Consider the following 26861-nt stretch of genomic DNA (forward strand, 5'->3'; position numbering starts at 1 on the left):
GTGACAGCAGTAATCTAGGAAAGAGATATGCAGGCTTGAATTAAGGTGATGTAAATGTAGATGGAGAAGAGAATAGATTTTAGAGACTATTTCTAGATAGAACCAATTGGGCCAAGGAGTAGAATCTATTGGACACGACAAACACTTTGAGAGACACAAAAATAGTAAGTTAGGACAGATATGTAGGGTGATTAAGGCGTCTGATGCTCTAATCAAGAGAAGAAATGAGGGACTTCCCTGGCGTCACAGTGGTTAAGAATCTGCCTGCCAATGCAGGGGTTACGGGTTTGAGCCCTTGTCCAGGAAGATCCCACTTGCTGTGGAGCAACTAAGCCCGTGCACCACAACTACTGAGCCTGCACTCTAGAACCCGTGAGCCACAACTACTGAGCCCACGTGCCACAACTACTGAAGCCCGCACGCCTAGAGCCTGTGCTCCGCAACAAGAGGAGCCACTGCAATGAGAAGCCCGCGCAGCGCAATGAAGAGTAGCCCCTGCTTGCCGCAACTAGAGAAAGCCCGTGCACAGCAATGAAGACCCAAAGCAGCCAAAAATAAATTAATAAAAAAAGAAGTGAAAAAGGAACCAGGCATAATTCTTACTTTAACCACTGAAGTGAATATTTATAGCAATCCAAATTTGTGAAGTATGTCCAAATACTCTGTGTTTATGTCTATCATTTCTCAATGAAAGGTTAAACTGAAAAGAAGATGAATAGTTTAAAAGGACGCAATCACAGCAAATCCATAAAGTCTTAGACTTCATGGAGTGGAAGAGGAAACCAATAAAAAATAAGATGGATTTAAGATATATGCTTCCGAATCTACAACGTTAATAATCAACTTTTGCAAAGAATTTGGAGGAAGTATTATTTTAATTTCTCACTTGGCAAAAAAGGAACAGAACAAAACAAGCAAACAAACAAGCAGACAAGCAAACAAGAACCCCTGAGGCTCACACATAGCTCTAGGTGGAAACTCACTGCTTCCCAGAGTTCTCTGCAAGACGTTGTGATGGCTCCACAACATTTACCCAGCATGTTTAGGGTCCAAGTCAGGAAAAGTACAATAAGTGGCCTATTCTAAGAAAAAAAAAAATGAGTAAATACTGCAAAAAATAATGAAGAACCTATAAAAATGTTTGGAGTATATAAAGTGAAATGATTATTTGGAGTTCTGTTGAGTGAGAGATGAGGGGAAAATAAATCAGGAAAAGAGTTTTGGGTTAATTACATGTTGTAGAAACAAATTTTATCTGGAAATTACTTATTTGTGTAAATGATACTAGAATGTTAAAGAATTTATCTAGAGGACGTTAATAAGATGTAAGATAGCTGACGTTTAAACTTTTAATTCCTTTCAACCCCTGTGTTAACGTGACCATCTGTTATGTGCCCAGCATTGTGACAAGATGTAAGGGCATTACAAATGATATATGAGTTCTGTCCTCAAAGATCTTAAAGTGTTGTTAGGGAGACTAGATTTGCAAACATGAAACTCATTTAGAACCATCCAGAACAGTTTATTATCAGTGAAAAATTTATATAATTAAGTGGCAAAATTTTTGAGGCAGATAACGAGTGCTTTAAGTCTTCCGAAAGGGAGGCAGTGATAAGCGTCAGTTAGAAGGTTTCTTGAATGGTGTGACTCTTAAGGTGGGTCTTCAAGGACTAAAGGGATTTGGTTTTTCAGGCAGAAAAGTGTGGGACTGGTGAAGTAAGCAAGTGTCATTTTGTATTTCCTAAAAAAATAAACAGATTTAGTCTAATATTTCGTTTGTTCACTCTAGTGTTACTTAATGAAATATTGGAAACAACCTAAATGTCGAACAGTAGAATAGGAGAAATGTCAGTATTTCATGCTATATCATATTTAATAATTAAATATTATTAAACTAGTAAGAATCATTAAGGAACCATGTGACCTGGTGGAGAAGCCTGGCTTGTAACCCGTTAAACTGTCAGTTCTACTACTTCCCAGCTTAGTGCCTTTGGGCAAGTCATTTACTCTTTCTGAGCTTTGGTTTATTCAGCTTAAGTGGAGATGATAATAACCACTTTGAAAAGTTATTGTGAGGATTAAAAATAATGTATATTAAGAAATAATGTATATAGAGTGCCTGATAAATAGTGGACATTCAATAAACATTATTATTATTAGTTATACATATACTATTGGTATGTAAAGAGATACTGTCTTTCTGAAGGGTAATGTCTCAGTTCTTACCGAAAGCTTTAAAATGAGTATTTCCTGTTTGACTCAGCAATTACACAATTAAAAATTTATTCTAAGGAATAAAGATGTGTGCACATATTTAAGAGTATATTCTTTGCAGCATTGAATAGAATAGTAAAAATAACCCAAAAGTTCACAAATAGATGATTGGTAAATAAATTATGATTCGCTTACATAAAGGACAGTTATAAAGTTATTGAAATGATGATGTAGAAATATATTTCAGATATAGAAAGTGAGGAAAGCAGATTCTAAATCTGTATACAGTATAACTCCATTTTTGTAGATGTATATTTATGAAGAGAAAATTTTCAGGAAGGATAATATACCAAAAATGTTATCTGTGGTTGTCTCAGAATAGTGGGCCTTCAGGTAATTTTAATCTTCTTACCCGAATTTTTTTACTTTTATGGTAATAAGCATAGATAATTAAAAATTTTAAAATAGGAATGGATTCCTAATTAAAATATTTAGAGACGTAGGAAAATGCTTAAGATTTAAAGAAAAACAAGTTATTAGTTTATTTTTGTTAAAGTATTTTTGTAGTTTTCTATCTATGCCTAAAATGAATGACTGAATTTTGTTTCCGTGGCTCTTTCTCTCAAGATGTAGCAGTTTCCAAGATGGTAGGGATAGGATGAGCAATGAAGAAGCAGAGAGCAGAGATTAGACTTGTGTTTGCCTGGATAAAAATCATCACTTTCTTAGACCCCCCTTTCATGTTTTCTTCATTTTCATCACAGCTTTAACCTTTGGCTTCCTTGGCTAGTTTCATAAAGAAGCACAGTGTAACCTATTTAACCACTGCAGAAAGCCACTTTCTACCTCCCTCCTGCTCTTCCTTTCATTCTTACTAGGATCCAGCAAATTCAGCACCCACTAGTCACTAGTCACTGGGCATATACAGTGGTGAACAGGGGACATAGTTCTTGGAGCCTACTGTCCGCTTGGGAGAGATAGTCAACAATCACCCAAATAAGTATATAACTAAGAATTGTGCTAACTACTGTGAAAAAAAGAATAGGGTGTTGTGAGAGAGGAAAATGAGGGTGGAGGAGAGGGAATCAATTTAGACATAAGACTTCCATGGGGAAGTGACATTTAAAGTCAGCCTTGGGCTTCCCTGGTGGCGCAGTGGTTGAGAGTCCGCCTGCCGATGCAGGGGACACGGGTTCGTGCCCCGATCCAGGAGGATCCCGCGTGCCACGGAGCGGCTGGGCCCGTGAGCCATGGCCGCTGAGCCTGCGCGTCCGGAGCCTGTGCTCCGCAACGGGAGAGGCCACAGCAGTGAGAGGCCCGCGTATGGAAAAAAAAAGAAAAAAAAAAGTCAGCCTTGATGCATGAGAAGGGGTTAGACAGACAAAATGTGGAAGGAAAAGCATAGTAGGAAGAGGGACAAACACGTATAAAGATTTTCAGGCAAAAAATAGCTTTGTGTGTTCAAAAAAACTGGGGCAAGAGCCAACGTGTCTGGCCTTTGTGGTATGACGGGTTGGAAGATAGGCAGGGACCTGGTTAAGGATTTTGGATTTTATTCTGAGGGCAATGGATAGCCACTGAGGGATTTGCACGAAACAGTTTATATTTAAAAAATATCTCTTTGTTTTCTCTGAGGAGAAAGAACTGGAGAGAGGCGAGAAATAAGCAGAAAGGTGAGTAAGGAGGCTTTTAGAATTGATTGGGAGATGATGGTGCCCAGTGATGACAGTGAAGATAAAGAACAGAAGACAGTTGGAGGTGTATTTTGGTGGTAGCACTGGCAGGACTTGGTGACAGATTGGATTAAGGAGTGGGGGAGAGGGAATAGGAGCTGTCGAGGACATTTTGCTGGGGTGACTTGGTGGATTACATGGATGGTGGTGAGGAAAGAGATAAGAGTTTAGTGTTGGACATGTTTGCCGCGTAATATCTGTAAGAGAAATTGAATAGATAAGGTCTGTTACTCAGAAGAGCGACCCATCCCCATCTGGGATGGTGATATACAGTTTTCTGTGCAGTGTAGTTTTCTTTTTAATTAATTAATTAATTTGGCTGCGTCAGGTCTTAGTTGCGGCACGCGGGATCTGTGTTGCGGCATGCGGGGTCCTTTGTTGCTGCGCGTGGGCTCTTCATTGCGGCATGCGGGCTCCAGAGCGCATGGGCTCAGTAGTTGTGGCACGCGGACTTAGCTGCCCCCGCGGCATGTGGGATCTTATTTCCCCGACCAGGGATCGAATTCGCGTCCCCTGCATTGGAAGGAGGATTCTTAACTGCTGGACCACCAGGGAAGTCCCGAGATATACATTCAAGAGTAGTTGGTACAGATGGTGCTTCAAGCCCTTTGGATGGATGGAACTGTGGAGAGAGTACTGAGAGAGGAGCAGAGAATCTGAGTCCTGAGGAATTCCAACATTTAAACTTTAAGTAATAAGGGAGGTGGCAAAGTGTGTTGAGAGGGATACACTAGGGAGGTAAGAGGAAGATTAAAAGAATGTGGTTGTCAGGGAAACCAACGAGAGAGTTTCAAGGAAGGAGGGATCGGAGGGATGGAATGTGCTGAAAGGTCTAGTAAAATGATGGCTGGGAAGCGCCCTTTGGATTTGGCAACATAGAGACTCTAGACGATGGTGGAAAAAGCAGATTCTGGGCAGTGGTGCAGGCAGAGGCCAGGCTGCAGAGTGAGTAGAAGTAAGAATGGGAATGATGGGGAGGTGAGAGTGTGCACACAGCTCTTTATTATCTTGGCTCTGAAGAGAGGCCAATAGCTGGAAAGGATTGTCAAGTCGAGGGAAAGTGTTTTGTATCCCTTTGACAAGGGAGATTCTAGAGTTTATTTGAATGGTTATGGAAATAATTTCGTAGGGAGGGAGAAATTAATGATGTAGGAGAGACAACTGATGGATGGAGGGCACTCGTGGTGGGACTGATGCTTGATATTTACTGTATGTTGAATATGTACTAGGTATATGCTAAGTTATTAGCACAGTAAATGATTTATTATTCGCAATAGCCCCATGAAGTTGGTATGATTATCCCCATTTTACAGATGAGGAAACTGGGGTTGAGTAGAGAGAGAACCAAATTCTTAGTCCAGAGCTGTTTGATTTCAGAGCTCAGACTCTTAGCTTTTACTTATACTCTTAGAGGACTTCCTCTAGTGTGGTATTTTAGTCAGTTTGCCAGAGCTGCCATAACAAAGTATCACAGACAGGATGGCATATACAACAGAAATTAATTTTCTTGCTGTCCTGGAGGTCAGAAGTCCAAGACCAAGGTGTCGGCAGATTTGATTTCTCCTGAGGACTGTCTCCTTGGCTTGCAGATGGCTGACTTTTTACTGTGTCCTCATATGACCCTTTCTCTGTGCACATACATCTCTGGTGTCTCTCCTGGGCTGTAATCTCCTCTTGTTTTAAAGACACCAGTCAGCCTGGATGAGGGCCCATTCTAAGGGCCTCATTTTAACTTAATCGCCTCTTTAAAGGCCTGATCTCCAAATACAGTCACATTTTGAGATTAGGACTTCAACATATGAATTTTGGGGGACAAAATTCAGTCTATAGCAGATGGCTTCTGTTTTCTTAAAGTGTAAGGGAAAAAAACTGGCCGTAGGGGTAGTCTTGAAAAGTGTGGAGAAAGATGAAACAGTGATTGAAGAGGGCAGAAGAAGGAGCTTACTAGAGAAATGTAACCTTAGGGTCAGGTGAGATTGGAGGTGATTTGTTTACATCCAGTCAACCCAATTATCTGAGTTTCTGCAGCAATATTTAGGCGTATGGGTGGAGTAAATTATTACATATGAGCCCTCTGCTGCCATGAGGTTGCTGTGCGCTCAAACAACCATCTCTTGTATGCAAAGTTGAAATGTAAGTGAATTTCATTCACATCCTCAGCACAATTACAAATTACTGTATGTCAGGGACCTTTCTGGCTGTTCTTAAATAGTTGAAAACAGGAAAGTTAAATAAATCAGTGACTGCTAGGATTTTGTTGCATTCACCAATGAACAAATTAGCTTGCACATTTTTCCAACCGGTTCTATAAAAAAAATTGTTTTTAATGATTACTCACCACTATTTTTGTTCTTCTTTCTCTCCCCCTTTCTTTCTTCCTTTTTCCCCCATCTTCACTCATCAATTATTTATTGAACACCTACTAGATGTCTGGCACTAGGGATAAAAAGAGTCCACAATCTAGTGTGGGAGACAGGTATATATGCAAAAAACCCCGAAGTGATAGTGCTATTATTAAATTAATAATTCATGTGTTCATTTATCCTGCAAATGTATTGAGTGCCTGCTATTAAGTGCCAGGCGGTGTGTTAGGCTTGGGGTAGAGACATGAATAAGGTATAGTTTTTGCCTTCAAGAAATTTACAACCTGGTAAAGAAAAATAAACAGGTAAGTAAACAAAGGCAATAACATTGTAACGTTTGTAAAATGTTAAAAGATCTCAAAGAAGGGAGTGACTCTTTGCTTTCCCTTGCATGTTTGGATACCCATTGAAAGGAGTCTTTGCTGCGTTTTAATGAAAGGAACTGTAAAAAGCACATTTGTTCATTTCACGTTTTCGAATGCTCACTGTCTTTGTGTAGTGACAGTTTTGTAGTTCTTGAATCACGAGCAAGCATTGAGTTGGGGGATCGATGACTTTTCTCCTCATTTGAGCTTATTGTCCAAAACCTACACTATCAACACCTTTTTAAGGTGGTAGAATGATTAATGGTATTCCTGAAATACTCGACAGAAACCTGCTGAATGTTAAAGCTTGAGAAAAGTCACAGTAACAAAGCATTATTGTGATGGCGGGTATGCAGAAAGTGTATGCTGGCCTAGCACATATCTCAAATTCTTGGATCTCAGAACTGTGTATTAATATAGGGGTTCCCTGTAATGTAATTTTAAAAAAGATGATGAATGGCAGATCAAAAACATGGAGAAGAAGATGGATTTTTGTAGATTATGTAACTGAAACATTTTCAACTGTCATCTACTTTTACCTAAATTTTTATCATCTCAGGAAAAAGATTATTTACAACCAAACACTTATTGGGGTTAATTGAGACAATGGATTTAAACCTGTTGCTTTCTTCAGAGGTGATGTGCTATATAAACTCAAGTTACATAGTTATTATCTACAATGTAGACTTATTTGTGTGGGAAAATGCTAACCATGTTATGGAAACAGTGCAAATAGTAGGAGGGGAAAAAGGCAAATCTGATAAATGGTATACTTGAGATTTAGAATCTATAATTAACCTAATAACAGCTGAAAACTGCTTTGATGTCATGCAGTGAACACCCACTGTCTGTCTGCACACTGACTTCATTTCAGATGGTGTGCTAGAGTATATCATAGTGGAAAGAGCACTGGATGGGAGTCAGGGTTCATAAGTTCCAGTCTAGCTCGGCCGTTGACTACCTATGTGCCTCAGTTTCCCTACTTTTAAAATGAAATGGTTATGGGCAAAGGTCTCTAACTAAGGTCCTTCTAGTTCTGCTGTCTCATCGTTCTGTGATTCTACGTCCCATGCCTATCAAAAGCATTTTGACTTTCTTCAAGTTGCTTAAGCCAGCATTTCAGTTAGAATGTATCCAGGAGCTTGTTTCCGTGGGCTGTTGGGAACAGCAAGGCCGTGCTTCTCCAGGACTTGATATGTCTTCTGTTAACTGCTGACAGTGAGCCATACCACCTAAAAGGCTCCTTTGGTAGCCTTAAAGATTGAAAGGACAAATGGACAGTGTTGAGAGCTCTGTGGAAGAGGAGACCTGAGAGACGTTGATCATCATGGCCCCTTGGGATTTGCAAAGAGGAATGACTAGAACTGGGCCATTCACTGCTGCCAGGTCAAAGGTCAGGTCAGGAATGTGGACAATGCTGGTGACTCCAGGTAGGTCTAGGAGGGTAAATAAGCCTATTTAGTCCCTCCTGAATCTTGAGAAGATCTGGGCAGCCAAGCTCAGAAAGCTATTAGGAAGTCTCCTAATTTATGAAATTACTTGGAAGAAAAATGTGACATTCATTTTTTGTAACTTGTTACCACACAGTCATTGCATTCTTACTTAATACTCACCAAGTTAATCTACTTTAACAATTCTCACAGTTCAAACATTCACTAAACACACTTTATGATCCCTTATTGCGTTAAAAATCTGGTTTTGTTTGTTGCTATTATGCAACGGATTCCCTATGTCTTAGGAGTTTTAGTGTTGTTGAAAGACCTTTTGAGTTTTCTCCAGTTTTAGTTAAGCACTATTAAATATAATTCTCTGGTGGCAGAGATATATATCTTATTATTATTTTGCTAATAATAAGCTAACTTGGGGGTCATTATAGGATGATTTGGAGTACTGCCTTTCTTAGTGATAAAAAGTAACGGCTAATTTGTGACTAGGATATCAAGCCAGGTAACTATAACTAATTTTGTGTGTGGAATACAATTATAAGTAAATTAAAGGCCTTTTATAATTGTTTCCATCATGGAATTCCAGTAAAAATGTACATATTTTCCTTAAAATACTGATTAACTTCCTGTATCTGATCATTAAAAAAAATAACTGTATGCCTAATAAATATTATAAGATGATTCTTTATTTTTTCTTTCTTTTTTTTTTTTTGCTTTTATCTAGTTGCTTCCAAGATCCGGTACTTACAGGAATATCATAACCGAGTTCTCCACAACATTTATCCTGTACCTTCAGGAACAGATATTGCAAACACCCTGAAATACTTTTCTCAGACCTTGTTAAGGTAAGCTTTAAAATATCCTGTCCTTTGAAAGAATTATTAGGTAGTTCTACTAAATTGATTGGGACCTAAATTTTTATCGAACTGAAAGTCTTGAAGGACCTTATGTTTTCTAGTGCTCTGCCAGAAGAGTCTGGACTCAAGCTTTCTGGGTGTATATAGCAGATGAGATCAGAGGCCTAACTGATAAAAATGGCTACTGCCTGCTTTCCTCAGTTGAACGCCTTTTCAAGAGATTTATATAGTGATAAAAGTTATATGTTTGGCACTAATATAGAGTGGAATTAAAAGGAGAACCTACATTTGCTTAAAATTAAGAACAGGAAACACGATCTTAAAGAAAATCAGAATTACGAAGCATTTTAAGCTCATCAGTAGTATTTCCTATTTCTCGAAGCATAATTTATGATAATAACAATTATTTTTAATCCATGTAACACTTCAAGTGTTCAATATGCTTTACAATCGATATGGAGGACAACAAACAAAACCACGGCCACCCTTTTATACTGTCTGCTTTGACTATAAGGTAGAGACAGGGAGGACCCATCTGCCTCAGAGTTCTCATTAGGAAAAACAGGCAGACAAAGGTGAGCCTTTCAGGTAGACTCAATTGTCGGGGAAATAACATCGAAGAGGTGAGAGCACACTTCCCTTTCCATTAAATTCTAAGGCTTGGTCTCCTCCATTATCCTGATCTCCTCGCTCCAAATCTGATTTTAGAAACCCGTTTCTTTCAGCTATATAACAGCAAAAGTTTTGTAAGATAGGCATTAGGGAAAGAATACCAGCTCAGAACGACTGTAGTGGCACTGGAGTTCCCAGCAGTCTAAGGCTTTGCCCTGGGCGGACTGAATGCCTTGTAGAAAGAAGCCTCACTAGATCAAGTCAGCTCCTAGTCTTCAGTGCCACTGTCTCTGTGTTCTTATTCTTTGGAATGTCTCTTCTTCTTTAGAACCCTTAGTGTCCTTGTTCTATGTTAAAGGGATTCTGTTTATCAGATTCATAGATTTCATACTTACATAGTAAGTTTAGGACCTTGTTATAGGACATTTCTCTTTTCCAATGGCAGTGGAATAATTAGCTCAGTTTTCACAGTAATAATCAGATAAGGCACCAAGGCATCCGATTCTGTCCTCTTGAATTCTCCTTTTGTCTTTGAGGTCAGGGTTCTCAACGGGAAACACTTTCCTTTATCACAAATTCTGAAAGCTGTCTAAGTGAGAGACACTTTTCAGTAGGAAGCAAATTCCGAATTCCATTTGCAGAGAAACTGTGACATTCTGGTTGGCACTTTGAAACTTGCTGCTTAGGTCTTAGTCATGGTGCCAAAAAACTAAGAAATTTGGGATATTGAAGTCATGTTTGCAAGACATGAGGATTCCATTTTCTTGAGCAATGAATCATTAGAATATGATCATGGGTGACAGCATTTTAATGGTAAAACTAGTGTTAAAATAGTTTATTTAAGTGCTGTTGGGAAAGACTTTATGCAATTGAGCCCATTTTCAAAGGGAGGCAATATCAACAGCCACAACGAATGGTAGTACTAACCAATAGCTATTATTATCATAGCAATATTATATTATAATATGTAATAGAAATGATATGTCAAGCACTCTTCTAAGCACTTTACATGTGTCATCTCATTTAACCCCTCATATTAATTCTATTAAATAAGTTTGCTATTATACCCATTTTATATATAAGGAAATGAAACCACAGAGTGGTCAAACTGCTCAAAGTTAACATATCTGGTGAGCGTTGGAACCAGAATTCGACCCTGGGAGTCCTAATCCACAGCACACGCTCTGAACAGTCAGGCTACGCTGCTTCTCCTTACTATTGCTGCTTATCATAATCCAGGGGCACTTCTCTTAGTAAAAACTTGGTTTGGCCTTTGAGAATGCTGGCATCCATTATGAGTCCATAGAGTATAATTTTGGCTCTCTTTGAGATCTAGGGAGGAAAGGAAGTGCTTGGCGCAAAGATTTACCATCTTTTTTTTTTTTTTTGGCCGCACTGCCTGGCTTGTGGGATCTTGGTTCCCTGACTAGGGATTGAACCCATGCCCCCTGCAGTGGGAGCGTGGAGTCTTAACCCCTGGACCGCCAGGGAAGTCCCCATCCTTTTGAAAGTTAAATTGAGCTATACCTGAGGTGATGTGGACAGTGTTTCAATTCCCAGATGTTTTAGCACTATCTCCCACTCAGCAATTTGTTGTGGCTAGTAGGTCCGAGGAGAGTTGACAGCCTATAGGACACACACACATCAAGTGGGAGGAAGAAAGAAGACACTGAGGAATGTCACAAGTCCCTGGTTGGACTTTAATACTCACAGGTTCAACTCTTGGGCTGAACCCAATGCATTTTCTTTCTTCTCTTTGCCTACCTCAGTTTTAAAAAAGTTTTCGTCTCTTTTGTTTACTTTCCAATAATTCCAGTAATACAGAACTTACAACTATTGTCCTGTGTATTAGACCAAGTTGTGGTCATTTTCATCATTCTCACCGTTGGTTTATACATCCGTAATAATCATATTTATAATTCTTCATTTTACTTATGCTGTTAGAAAGTTCAAGACAAATAAGATGGTCTAAGTATTTGGTGTCCAAGATTCTTTGACAGTAATGCTTTCTACTTCCAAACAAGATGGTTTCCTTTGCATTTTATATAGTTTATTATATACATTCAGAAGCACTTCTTGCTTTCAGAATTCAGGTTCTTGGAAAGAAACAAGGAAGCATTAAATTCTCACAGAGTAACCCTCTGTCTTTCTCTTTGGGTATTCTCAATGAAGTTAAAATTATTTTGGTTAAAATATGCAACTTGAAGTTCCAGCAGCATCATTTAAGTCACAATTGCATTTTTAGAGTAATAGTCATTTGGTATTCATGCACGCACGTAACTCTCTCTGATTCCAGTAGAGGTTTGTACATATTTTCAAAGGCAGAGATTAGGCTAGGTGTTTAACTTCAATTAATTTAATCCATAGGAGAGGAGAGATTATTTGCAGAGAAATATAGAGACCATAATTGACTATATCAGCAGTTGAACAGTCCACATAGGTCCACTTAGTTTATTATTGGACTTAGAGTTCATGGAGGTTCCCCAAACTCTAGGTGAGCATAAGGCAAGTCCTCTGTGTTACTCATCTTGCTAGCCCTTGAGTCTAGAGCAATGTTCTGTCCTTAGAAGGGGATCAGTAAGTATTTGTTGAATTGAATTGACTTGAGTCCAAATTTCATACATCACAGGAACTCTTCTAGAGCATTTACATAATCTAGCAGTGACCAAGGGTCCTGGGTAAGATTTTGTATGAGTGCTGAGGTGTCCTCATTTTAACTTAGTAGGGATCTAAGTGTGGCAATGGACACACAGTTTATACACAACTTCAGAGTTTAGTGTTTTGTTTGCTTTTAGCATTAGAAGTGACTATGAAGATCATCTGGTTTAATCTCCCCTCATGGCTGCAGAGGAGTCTGTCCATTTTATATTAGAAGCATTCTGGGACCATATTTTAAACATCTAAGGTCTTCTATAGGGATCTTGCCTTTTATCTGGGAGAACATTTAAAGGCTTTCTTCTGGTCTTCCTATTTCAAACATTCTTTTGGAATTCCTTTCCCCAGATCACTCTTCTGGTGCCATTCGAACTGCTAGCACATACAATCTTTTTAAAAAAATCATTGAGTTTGGGGAAAGCTACTTGCTGCTAACTCTTTAGTAAATGTTTAATATGTTTTTAAAAGGGATTCTAGTTTCAGTTCGATAATCTTAATTGAATTCTAATGTCTAATGGCTTAGGAACAAAATACAGACCTTCAAATGACTGATTTATTGTCCACAGAGTAGCTTTAGAGCATAGCATAATCAAGTAAATTTTATGAAGTGCATAGGTCTAATTCAAATGTCAAAGTTCATAATCTTATAGAAAGTTGATATGACATATTAATTTTCTGTGCTATAGATACCTCAGGGCGACTCCTCATCTTTCCCCACACCCACAGTGTTCCTCTTCTCTTGGTTTCTCTTGATATTGGAAGTAAATGCTTGGTAAAGAGGATCTCAGGAGTGAAGAGGAAAGGTGAAGAGTTGTCTGCTGGGTCAGACTCTTCTGAGCAGGGCATTCTTAATATTCTTTTTGGTTGGGGGTACAGACCTCTGGGAAAGAATCTCAGATGGGGAAGATGGTTTTATCATTCCCAAGTTAGACAGTTTGGTTGGGGAAATAAGTTTCCTTTTTTTAATGAATAAACTTCACAAAACATCATGAAATCACAATGCATTGTACATTTATTCATGAGCCCTTCTTAAGTTTTTGCACAAATGAAAACATTTCCTTACATTGAAACATGAATGGTAATTTAAAACTGGTTTCATGGATTATTCATCTTCAGCCATTTTTTCTCAACCTCACCTACTTATTAAATCTAAAAGCAGTGAGAAAGAAGTTTACTGTTTCAGTGCTGACGTTTTTTCTTCCCTACGTATATGAAGTTGGTGCTGCTATCATTTGGAAACCCTGCATATACAGGAAGGGAAAAATACCAATGTAGAGCCTCCAAAGTTGATTTCACTAATGTTTGTTAAATTATATCAAACTTTGAAAAAATACTACTGTGTATTTGAAGAGAATAATGTGCTATATTTCCCCCACCAAGGAAACGTTTGATGAGAGCAATGTACTTAATTTAGAGAAAAGCATTAATGTATGCTCTACAACTAATTTTATTCTCTAAGGCAAAGTATTGTTTTTCCGTGCCACTTCTATAAGAGCCACATGTTGCAATTTTGGAAGGATGTTGGTAGTAGGCTAATTTAGGGCTGAAGTTTGGGAAATAATATTTCTGACTTACATCCATTGTGATTTTAAGGGAATTTTCAGTGGGATAAAATCCTACAGGTTTAAAACAGATTTTTGGTGAGTGGGTTTATCAAGAATATAACATTTAAAGGGGGTACTTTTAGGAGTAATTGAGTTATATGAGTAAAGTATAAAGTCTGATGGTATTTATAATAGATGTAGGCAGGCAGGGGTAACTGGAATGTTGATATTATCCCATTGTAAAGTATAAGCTTACAAAGTTAAATACATCACACACAAAAAAGGTAAATTAAATCCCTTTAAAAATAAAAAAGTTACACTAAATCTTAAGTTATTTATTGCTAAGAAGTATTATATAACTATTCTGAAGTTATTTTTATTATTATTAATTGTTTTTCCCTGGACATTGGGTAACAGAAGACAAAGGAAATCGAGGTAAATTAGGCACATGGCAAACAAAAAGCATGTAGTCATTTTTCTTACATTGTAACATATTTTGCACTAAGAGTAAATAAAAATAAATGTAAATTTGAAATAGCGAGCATGCTTGACACTAACCAGTTCTTCACACCACTGTAAAATTGTAAATGTAATATCATTAACTAAGAACTTAGTAATGTTTGATGCACATAGAATAAGTGTAAGATAAGATTATTTCTATGTAATGAAACAATTATAAATTGTTATCTATTTTGATTAACATCGAAGTGTGCTGTATCAAAGCACTTCGTAAGTGCAGCAGATATTACCATTATAATGTCTTAATGATTAAATAGTATAACCTAATTTAAAAAAACTAAACATTTGGCTAAGCAGTCATTTCTTCTGTTTTTAAATTAGCAACTTTTCTGCTTTATTGCTTTTACTAAAAGGTTTTTATTTAAAAATTAGTGCTAAAAGAAAGCCAATTTATTTTTAAGAATTTCTTTTTACTTCCATTAAAATTTTTTTAACTTTGTAAATTATCTTTTCTTTAGTTTTTAGTGAGTTTTGTTGAATAATAACGTAAGTAGCAGCAGTAATATATATATGAGATCTTATTGTATGACGTGCAGCTATATAACAGATACTGCTTGCTTAGTCTTTAGAATTTTGAAGATAACTATTTAACAAATCTCTGTTTGTATTCATAAAATAAAATGTTTCCTCCCCAACATGCAAAATTTTAAAAACACACATAAATAACCATTATCATTAGTTCACAAACATATGCTATGGACCATCTACTCTATATTATTTTATAGCTTTTCCAATGTAGTTTAGCTAACATTTTAGAAATATGTATTATTTCTAAATTCATATGCCTGTTTAAACTTCATTATCTCAAATGATACTGACAGAATGTCATGAAACAGTATCATAATATACATATAGACATTATTTTGATGCAATAAACATGTGATTTTTAAGACTCTCTTAATAAACACACATGTTTATTCTTTGCTAAAACATGTTTCTGCAAGTGCCATACCTATATTTTGCAAGTTTTTCTTTACCTGATTAAGACAGTCTTGCTGAAAACTTCCTTTGCTTTGAAAGCTCCTTTTAATTAGCAATGAAAGCTCTAACTCATTAGACAAAGCCATCATTCTTCCTTTCCGGAAACCTCGCCTTCATCAAATCAATAAACTGTAAAACATGGGTTTGGCACTGAAACATGCATTTTTATATTTTTGCTCCTTACTAGCCAGATAACACATGAGATGCAATGCAACTTCCACAAAATAAGCCTTACGTTATTGGTATCTCTGCGCATGAAGCTCTGCGACCCGTACTAGATTTGTAGATGCTGCTGGTGTGGCAATTGCATCTTATGTGGGATGTATCTGGTGTTTTATTATTTGTTTTAGAGTGTCATTTCAATGTAATGTGCTGTTCTTTGTGTCTTTGTTGTCTCTTTTTTTTCTTTGTCCCCCCAACAGCATTTTGTCCCGCACAGGGAAGAAGGAAAACCAAGATGCCTCCAATTTGACAGTGCCCATGACCATGTGTCTTTTTCCTGTGCCATTCCCACTCACCCCATCTCTAAGACCGCAGGTCAGTTCCATCAACCCTACTGTTACTCGCTCCCTCCTTTACAGCGTCCTGCGAGATGCTCCCTCTGAACGTGGCCTGCAAAGTCGTGATGCTCACTTGTCAGACTACCCTTCTTTGGACTATCAAGGCCTCTACGTGACTTTGGTGACTCTCCTGGATCTAGTTCCTTTACTACAGCATGGCCAACATGGTGAGGATTTAATCAAAACTTTTGAAAATGTACATGTATGTTTATAGATGCTACGGACTGTTGTTGTTATTATAATAAATTGCTTGAAAGGTCTTTGTGTGGCTAAAACCTTTCTTACACTGAAACTTAATTATGGTGTTTCCCTTATTATCAGTTTTTTGCTGTTTTATGGCCAGAGGGATGTTACCCAAGTGGGTCCCCCCATGGGTGGGGGGAATGGGCTTGAGAAAGGAGGAAGACTATAAAAAGGAACTTACCTATTCTCCCCTGATCTGCTTATCAGGGAGACTCTGGTTGAAATTACGATTTGGGGGTTAAGTTTTAAAAACTTGCCCCGCAGAAAATGTATGAGGTGGAGCTTAAAGGGCACGTCATATCCACTGACTAATTCTGTGATTTTTGGGAGCAAATCACAGAATCTCTCCGGGACTCATTTTTCCTGTCTTTAAACCCAGGAGGTTAGATAATAAGGAATCTCTAAGAACTCTTCCAAATTTAACAAACAATCAATAGTTATTAGAAAATGTTGACCAAGTGGTACAGTGTATAGTGGTGCTATATGCCATATATAGTATATGCATGCCATGTATGGTATACACTACACAGTCTTAGTGGTGCTTTAGGACAGAAGCCTAAGAGCATGCTTCTTTTCTTAACTCTTCCTCTTTCTACTGTGTGTCTTTAGTAAATTTCATTATCTTGCATGCTTACCAAATTCTTCTAGCCCATAAAAAGGAGCACAATAATATCTACTACTTAAGTATTCAATATTATATTTGGGAGAATCAAATGAAAAATCATACAGTAAGAAAAATGACTTTTGCAGCAAATGAGCTTTTAATACACCAGTTGTCTTAACTTTAAAGCACTGATAATTTGGTCCATGGAGGTATGATAACCAAAGTTTCACTGTCCAAAAAATTGGAATTTCAGAAATGGGTGGGTGGTGGAGGTTATTTTGTCTTTTAATTATGGCTAACTTTCCTAAGAGAATGCTTAATGGTTTATTTAGTAAGATGTGTTCTGAACTTAAAAAAGAAATCTTCTTTTATAAAAATGATGAAATAATGATTATTAATTTGTTTTTTCTTATATTTACAATTCTGTATAACAGTGAATATAAAAAAATGTAGAAACTTGTGAGTTTGCTTATTGTACAATTTTGTAGCTGTTTGAGTCTAGTCACTTTTATTGTGATCCTATCTCAGCTCAGAACTTAAAGGAGATGACTCTTTGAATGTAATATTCCCGGAGCTTGCCATGGTGGTGAACTTGTCAGTGCTTTTCCTTTGTGACTACCTGCCTGGTCTTGGGATGGGCCACTGAGTTAGGGCCCCTTGATTAAGATAAAAGCATTCACATTCAGTTAATGTGTAAATTGTGACAATTTCAGGGGGGATTATTTGTATTTTTGCTCTTTTACCCACAGCTATTTTGTGACCTTCCTCTTTACTGTTATCTATAGGCTGTGTTCTGCATAACAGATCTTAGAAGATAGGAAAAACTCACTAGACCATCCCTTAGAAGTTAAAAACTAATACAACCCTGTTTTGATCTGAATGACATCAGACTTTCCGAGGGAGGGAGTTCGGAACCTGGAATTCTGGTTCCCAAGCTGGAACTTCTAAATAAGAATGACTGAGGGGTGGGTCCTGAGGATCTGAATTTTTAACTAGCTCTCTGGGTGATTCTTCTGTACACCAAGTTTGAGAACCACTGCACTTGCACTGTACCCAGCAGAGCTGCATTTTTTTTTTTTTTCTTGCAGTACGCGGGCCTCTCACTGTTGTGGCCTCTCCCGTTGCGGAGCACAGGCTCCGGATGCGCAGGCTCAGCGGCCATGGCTCACGGGCCCAGCCGCTCTGCGGCATGTGGGATCTTCCCAGACCAGGGCTTGAACCCGTGTCCCCTGCATCGGCAGGCGGACTCTCAACCGCTGTGCCACCAGGGAAGCCCCAGAGCTGCATTTTTGTTGCAGTTCAGCTACTAACTCTCAGGTGATCTTGGGCAATCACTTCCCTTCTCTGGGCCTCAGTCTCCTCATTTGAAAAATATTCCAGGGGGGCTTCAGGTTCCTTTCAGTGCCAATGTTCTGTAACTAGGCTAAAAGGCAGCTGAGGTGTCTTATGTGCACAGACTCAGTCAGTTCTTAGGAATACACTTGTGAATGTTCGATTTTATCAATTTGAGCCCAAGGTTGACTGACCCTCACCCCCCAGTGGGCAGTGTGGCCACATCCTCTCGGCTGTCAGTTGATGTGCTTGTTGAGGTGGCATATTAATTCTAATGATAATCAGAATTAACATTAGGCATCAAAATAGCACAAAGAAGGTGCATCTGCTACAAGACAAACAAGTCTAATAATTTTCTTTTATAATGGATACGAAAATGAGAAAAAGTCTTCATTGTCAAGTCTTGGCTGATGACCTGTATATCAGGAGATCCAGAGATATCAAAACATATATTCAGTGTAATGGGATTTAGTTTACATGCACTCTAAAGCTAAATCGTTATGATTTTTTGAATGTCCTCTATTTTTACTCCTTGTGCAGGTAATAATAATAATATTAATATTCATAATAATGTCTAATATTTGTGGAGCACACATTAGGTGCTATGTTAAGCGCTTTACGTTTTTCTCATTTAAACCTCCTAACAATCCTTCTAATGAAGTGAGGTAGGTACTGTTCCTGTCACTTAAAAATGCTGATAGATAGATTATTATTAGGTGGCACGTCCTTCTGTGATCATTGATAACTAAGTGCTCAGGGTCATGCGGTATCAGTTTACGGCTTCCTTTCTTTGGTGCGTGCTGAATCGGCCACTGTGCTGGAAGACGCAGATTACTTCATTGCCCAGGACTCCAGATGTAGGAGGATTGTTCGGTCGATGGAGCAGAAATAGCATGGTTTTATTTCCAGTCTTGCCCTTGACTTTTCTAAAAATTCCCGTGAGAAAATAATTTAACATCGCTGTGCCACAGTGATCTTGTGTAAAATGTAACAGAGGTAAGAATGCTGGAAGGATTTCAAGATTCGTTAATCACTTGGAAAGTGCTTTTAATTTATGATATCAGGGAGTAATATGAATACCAAGTACTACTGAAGATGGATAAGGTGTTGAGGAAAAGCTCACATCATAGATATGGTTGACCCTCGAGCAACTTGTGGGGTTAGGGGCACTGAGCCCCCATACAGTTGAAAATCTGCAATCTCTGCTGCTCTCTCTGCCTCAAAAACAAAGGAATTGATAAATGACTCACCTAAGGGCAGGGAGCTGAGACAGTTTGGATAGAATCAGGACTCAGACCCTAGTTCTTTGGGTTCCACTTATTGTGATCTCTAATTGAACACAAACTTTTCCCCACAGTTAGTTGATTTAAAGATCTGTAAAATGAAGATACAGGTACTATATTTATTGAAAAAATCCATGTGTAAGTGGACCCACACAGTTCAAACCTGTGTTGTTCACGAATCAACTGTATATTTTTTTCTTTTCTTTTTTTCTTTTTTTTTTTTTTTGCGGTACGTGGGCCTCTCCCGCTGCGGAGCACAGGCTCCGGACGCGCAGGCTCAGCGGCCATGGCTCACGGGCCCAGCCGCTCCACGGCATGTGGGATCTTCCCGGACCGGGGCACGAACCCATGTCCCCTGCATCGGCAGGCGGACTCTCAACCACTGTGCCACCAGGGAAGCCCTGTATATTTCTTAATGCAATCATTCATCAAAGACTGTGTACGCACTCTGCAGAACTCTTGATAGGAAGGGAGTGATGGTTGCTTATAATTTAAACCAGTTCATAAAAACTTAAAATGTAAAATTAGCATTTTTTGTTAGATGGCAAAATATTCAGTGACTGATTACTTCATTTTGTTTTGTAGATCTTGGACAGTCAATATTTTATACAACTACGTGTTTGCTCCCCTTTCTCAATGATGATATTCTGAGTACTTTGCCCTACACGATGATATCAACTTTAGCTACCTTTCCTCCGTTTCTGCACAAGGATATTATTGAATATCTCAGCACATCTTTTCTACCAATGGCTATATGTAAGTTCGGTCTTACCTAATACTAGATTATTTTTATGTGTTGTATGAATGGAAATTGCTTTTGCTGTTTAGGCTACAGATTTTCAAGATTATAATGGAATCACTTGCTGTATACATGTGCTTTGATTTAAATTCAGTTATTTCAGCATGAATAGTATGGTGAACATCAAAGAAATGAAAAGACAATTATACCTTAGAACTGTTGTGTTCACATAGTTTGATCTTATTGGATAGGAAGAAGGAACATGTCAAGGCACAGTCTGTATTTCCTCCATATAAATTATGGTATTTTTTGGCTACTTTAGAAAAAAGGGTGGAGCAAAGTGTTGCCTTTGATGTAGAAATTCTTATCTTTTGCATCTGAAAGAAGTAGGGTGTGCCGGGAAGAGCAATGGATAGAATCAGGATTATGTAGATCTCCTGTGGTCTCAGTTCTATCTGTAATCTGACGTATGATATGAGGTTGGGCGACTGACATAGTTGAAACCTCATCTCCAGAATGATGATATCATCAGCTTTCCCTCACAGGGGTGTTGTGATGACAAAATGAGTCAAAATTTATGAAAACACTTTGTAAAAAGCTGAAATTTACAACTCATGTGCAAGGTACTCTTATAAACATGGAATCGATATGAATTCTGTTTCACTTTTATAAACTTAATTCTGCAGGCTTTCCAGATGTGATAACAGAGAGAAAAAAATAAGTTGGGTTGTGTTTTTTATGATCAAAATCCTGCTAAAGTATTTTTTAAAAGAAATGGGTGATTAATTAATTTACGTTTCAGTGGATAATCTGAAAAGATTATGGGTTTAGGAGTCAAACATATCTAGATTCAAATCACAGCTCTGCTACCAACTAGCTGTGTGAGCTTAGGCAAGTTACCTAACCTTTCTGTTTCTTACCTGTAAAATGAGAATAATGATAATACTGCCTCATAAGGTCGCTGTGACAATTGAAATGATTAACTGGAATGTTGATAGAGTGCTAGCACAATGCCTAGTGTTCAATAAGTGTTAGTTTACTTCTTTCCTTCCCTCAACTCTTGTTCTATAATAATGCCTGTGTTGGTCACATTCAATTCCTAGAGATCATTTTTCACTGTTTTAATGTTATGTACTTTTATGATCTTATTAAAGTTGTTGCTTTGTAATAACAGTTGGTAAACATATGTACCTTTGAGCCACATTTACTTATTTTACAATTCAGTTTAATTTTAGCTATGGAATTGTAATTTTCATGTCTTTTAAACAAAGAGTCTGACTTCTGCCTAAATTATATAGCTATTTAAAAAATTAGCAGACTGATTATACTGTTCAAGTAATAGAATATTTGATCGTTCTCTTTTTTGGTTCTGTGTATCCTTATTGAGAAGTACTTGCTTATGGATACAGCCTTAGGATTGCATAGTTGTATTTTTTTTTTTTTTTTTGTGGTACGCGGGCCTCTCACTGTTGTGGCCTCTCCCGTTGCGGAGCGCAGGCTCCGGATACGCAGGCTCAGCGGCCATGGCTCACGGGCCCAGCCGCTCCACGGCATGTGGGATCTTCCCGGGCCGGGGCACGAACCCGTGTCCCCTGCATCGGCAGGCGGACTCTCAACCACTGCGCCACCAGGGAAGCACCCCTGTATTTTTTTTAATAAGTATGTTAACTGTTAAACTTAGGCATAGAAATTTTTTTCTTTTAAGAATAGCAGGTGAGGCTGCATCTTTCTAATAATGAGTGTAAATTCACTGTATCCTTCCTTCTTAGAAATAAGTTAATAATTTTGGGAGATGTAGTGCATATTTCAGGCCCTTGAATTTATAAAGAGCAAACGAGCATGTGACAGCTGGCAACTTGTTTCTTCACCCTTGATTATTAATTTCTGCTTAATTAGAAACAGACCCCAAAACATGCCTTGTAGTCACATTGGAATCCTTACTTATTTAAATGTGTGAACTTGACAACTAAGGAGAACAAAATAGTAAGTTGAGTTTACAAAAATTGTGTGAAAATTTTAATGCTTATTAGTGGAGTAGCTTGGTGTTCGTTTAAAGGGTAGGGACAAGTCATTTCTGTCTCCATTTTTTTTTTACTGTAAAGGAGAGGTTTAGAGAATAATGTTCCATCTCTAAGGTTATTTCTGTCTTAATAATTCTAGGTTAAATAACATCAATCTTATTTTACGTAAGAGGCACATATCTCCCTCCAATGCAATCGCTGATCTGGTTCATTTATTTTGCTGCTCTGGTTTTAGTCTCCTAGTTCTGACTTTCTCGTTTCTCATCAACAGTAGCCAGTCTGTGTCATCTTTAAATCTTTGAAAAGAAATTGTGGTACTAATCTTTAAAGCCAAATTCTATTAAACCATTCAGGCATTTCTTTTGTACTTATTCCTTCATAGAGTAGATACAAAGGACATAGATCCAAAGATGGAGGGAATTGAGTTCCAGATTAATCAAGTCAAACTGAATTGATGTGAGAATGTGTGCCTGTTGTTTGCACCCATGTTGGTTTTATTTTTGGAAGTTGTTTCAGTGTGTAGAAATTCTGACCAGAACAAGAGGGGAGCATTTAACTTCTTCGAGAATATTTTTATTTCAGGCCTGAGATGAAGGATGTTGCATTTTCTGAGTACTTGATAAAGTCTTTAAGACAAAAAGGCTTTTATCTCTTTGGTATGGTATTCACAAGGTCAAATGTAATACATGGACAGTTTTTCAGGTGTTAAATGATTATATCATTAAGGACTTAGAAAATGAAAGTCTGAGCTCTCAAGTGGACCTAATGAGGTATTGCAGCTCCTTCAGTTTAAGAGCCCTGCATGTATATCAGTTATGTCTTTTATGTCATTTTTGTCATTAAACCAAGTACTGTTGCTTTTATTTTAAATAACTCCTTTGAGGTGCTGCAGAGCAAACTGCAATTTATTGTAAAAATTTCCTTTGACATAACCTTTTCTTGTTAACTCTTTCCTTGTGTATATATTAAGATACACTTGTTTTTATTCCACATGTGTGCAATAGGCTTTGTTTATATATTAAAGGAGTTACTAAGAATTGAAAAAGTCATTTGCATTTCACCATGGAAACCTCTCTTTTTTCACAAAGGTTCTGTGATTTGTGGACCAAATTGAAATATGGTTGTTGGGAAGATGATATTTTGGCAGAGAAAAGAAAAAGCGGGTCCCAAATGAACATTATGTGATGTAGGATACATTATTTTAAAGTGAATAGTAAAGCTGAACAATTAAATCAGTGAAAGAGCCTTCTAGCGGTATCTTGGTATCCTGAACTGTGCAGTCTCATCTAGTTTCTTTTCCAACTTAAATTTCCTCAAAAATCACTCATCCTCAGGTAAAAGAAGAGGTTCATTTAGATCTTTGCATTGAATTAAAACCAATTGTATGATCTAATTGAAGGTCTGCTTCCAAACCATTGGCCCTGTATCATTTTTTTTGTTCTATTGCTACTACAGAGGATGTGTGTTATGTTCTATGATCTTCCAAACACTAGTAAGTAAAGATAATAGAAAAAAGACAGTAAAATACCAACACAAGATATTGATGGTATTCAAATAATCTTTTATATATAAAATCTGTTTTATTAGCTAATGATTGTTTTTATAAAGTAGATCTTACTATACTTTAAGAGCTTTATTATTGAATTGTGGGAAATGTTTTGGAATAGGAATCCAGAAGGGCTGAATTGTAGGCTGAATCTCTCAACCTTATCAAACTTTAGTTTCTTTAGCTGTAAATTTGTGAATAATCATAACCTCACTTGTCTACATCACAATGTTTGTTGTGAAGGCCATGACATAACATATGGGAATGACCTTTGAATATTGTCTGATGTTATATCAACGTGTAACGCTCAGTCAAATAACGGCCATGTCAAATCCCATTGCAACTAATTCCAGTATTCTGCTCAAAATCACATGTTGTCCTGAAATTTTATCATCTTAAATATTGCTTGAAATAATAACGGGCCATCTGCTGAGGCTTGGGATTTTTCCCCCTAGAGTGTGTTGTGTAACAACAGTAATTGCTATGTCAGGTTTAGATCTCATAGAACCTGACAGAACACCTCTGCAGTGTTGATGGGCAATCCTGTCTCTATGACTTTTTATTAATCTACCAATCCGCACATATTTTAATGCTACATAGACTTCAGGTTCATGGTGTCTTAGTCCCCCCTTTATGTTGAACTGATACGACCTTCTGACAGCACAGGTATCTTACGCTCAAACCCTACCCCATGGAACGCAGTTGCCTCTGCTTTACACAAACAGAGGCCACTTGCTGATCCAGGCAGCACAGGAAATGGTTCTGTCATGCGGTAGAACGGGCATCAGAATGTTTTTCTTCTTCCCAGGTGATTCCCTTACCTTTACCCCTTAAAAAGGTATAAGACTAGAGGGGTTTATTTAAATATATTTCAATTCAGACCACTCCTTACCACTGTCTCTCATCTGGACCAGACCAATAGCTTCTGAGCTGGTCTCCATGCTTCTACTCTTAGCCCCCCCTACAGCCTGCTCTCCACCAAAAAGCCAGAGCTATCCTCCAAACGTGTGAGTCAGATCATGTCACTTGCCTCTTTGAAAACGTGTAATAGCCTCCAATCACTCCTACAAATCAAATTCAACACCCTTCCGTGGCCCACAAGGCCCTCTGCCTTGTGATGTGGGCCCTGCTTATCTTACTACTTCATCACTTGTGTCTGCTAATGTTCACTCTGCTCTGTCCATATTGGCCTTTCTGCAGTTTCATAAAGGCACCCAGCTTTTGCTTTTCCTCTGTGTCAAAAGCCCTTCGTGCAAATGGTCACGTGATTTGCTTCCTCATTCCCTTCAGGTCTCAGCTCAAGTATCATAGTCTTCCCAGAGGCCCTTCCTTACTCTCAAGCTAAAATAGGACCTTGCATTGCTTTCTACGTATTCCCTTGCCCTGCTTTATATTTCTTCACAGGTATTTGTTTGCCTGTTCCTCTGGAATAGTGCCGTCCACAGAACTTTCTGCAATGATGGAAATGTTATATAAAATTCTGTGCTGTCCAGTAGAATAGCCGCTAGCCACATGTGGCAACTGAACACTTGAAAATGTATCTAGTGAGAGAGAGGTTTTTAATTTAGTTTACTTTTAATTAGTTTAAATTTAACCACATGTGGCTACTATATTGGATAGCACAGCTCTAGCATTTAAGCTTCATAAAGACAAAGACTTGCCTATCTTATTTATGGCTGTGTCTCGAGGGCCTAGAACAATGTCTGGATACTGAAAAGAAAAATACTCTGTGAATAAATAAGTGACTAGCACATTAGCTGTGAAGTCAAGTGACAGGCTGTAGTCCTAATAATTAGGTTGGTGTTCACATGCAAAATTTGGTTTCTCGTTTATAAGATGGCTTTTCCCATATACTTTTTTTTTTAAATGAGAATCATATAAGAGCTATACATGATAACACGTTAGGAATTATAAAATGCAGAAACAGATTAAGAAATTGTTATTGTTCATAGAAGGAGGGGATGGTGGTAATGATTGTTTTGGTGGTGCTAGGAAGATGAGGGAATAGGTCTTAAAACTTAATTGTATTTTCTGAGCACAACATTAAATATAAAATTTTCTTATTTTTATTACTTCTCTGCTTCCTTCCATCGTGTGTAGCTTTGACCTTAGACACCCTTATGGGGACAAGCTACACATCTGTTTGCCTCGTGCCTTTTTAACAAGATTCAATAAATGATGTGTGCCTCTGCATGTTTATTAAATTAGAATTGTGGTGATTTTGTTCAGTCTGTTAGAAAGCTATGAAATTGCAAGGCGCTGTCTGTTTATAGAAATATTGGAGCCAGTTCCTGAGGGCTGGAGCCACGGGAGCACTCTTGGCTTTGTGGCTGACCATTCTTGAGGGAGAGCGTAGATTTGTAGGGGTAGGGGGGACATTCAGAGGTCACCGAGCCATTTGTCCTGTTCTCCAAATAAACTTCATCTAAATCATCTGAGACATTTGGGCATCTCTCCCATTTTTTTTTTTTTTAAATATTTATTTATTTATTTATTTTGGCTGCACCGGGTCTTAGCTGCAGCACATGGGATCTTTTAGTTGCAGCATACGAACTCCTAGCTGTGGCATGCATGCGGGATCCAGTTCCCCAACCAGGGATCAAACTCGGGCCCCCTGCACTGGGCGCGTGGAGTCCCACCCACTGGACCACCAGGGAAGTCCCATCTCTCCCATTTTTAAAGGCCTCCAGGCACAGTGCTTCTCAGCCTACCTTAATAAGTAGTTTTCATTTTTTAGAAACACTTATAGTTTAAAAGTTTGAAATGAGTTTAAATAAAGGTGAAAACACTTGTCCCAAAAGGAATGGATATAGTATACATATAATTATTTTTCCTTGCGTATGTCAAAGACTACACTTTCTTTTGCTTTTTTTCCCCCTTAAAGAAAGAACCCAAGGGCATGCAATTATTCCTCCCACACTTGGACACCTTACTGAGTATTTCCTTTTTTGTTCTCATTCCTGTAGTAGTACTTCTCAAATGCAGCTCTAAGACCCACTTGGTCAGAATCACTTGATGTCCTTATTAAACATGTAGCTTTCCTGCTTCCAAACTGATTGAGTTAGACTCTCTAGGTATGGGGCCCTGGAAGCTGAATTTGAACCACCGCCCTGTCTAAGCTCTGAAACTGAATCTTGTTCTTTAGGATTTGGCACAAAGATTGTTTTCCTTGATTAATCGTATTTGATTAATCAGCTTTAACATCTACGAGCAGTGAGCTGATCCTCACATCTTTGTATAATAAC

General features: G+C 38.0%; 1 protein-coding gene across 1 annotated transcript in view; it reads left to right on the top strand.

Moving 5' to 3' along the window:
- Positions 1-4550: 4550 nt before the first annotated feature.
- Positions 4551-26861, top strand: part of UNC79 (unc-79 subunit of NALCN channel complex) — a 220498-nt gene continuing 198187 nt past the window's right edge. The window contains exons 1-4 of the mRNA XM_022576210.3: positions 4551-8105; positions 8845-8965; positions 15711-16015; positions 19896-20066. Coding sequence (XP_022431918.2) covers positions 8003-8105; positions 8845-8965; positions 15711-16015; positions 19896-20066 — 700 coding nt within the window. The 5' untranslated portion in view covers positions 4551-8002. The remainder of the gene's footprint in view (positions 8106-8844; positions 8966-15710; positions 16016-19895; positions 20067-26861) is intronic.

This window comes from Delphinapterus leucas, chromosome 2, assembly GCF_059928025.1.
Source record: "Delphinapterus leucas isolate spDelLeu-1000000601 "Yukka" chromosome 2, BTC_Dleu_Yukka2, whole genome shotgun sequence".
Lineage (NCBI taxonomy): Eukaryota > Metazoa > Chordata > Mammalia > Artiodactyla > Monodontidae > Delphinapterus > Delphinapterus leucas.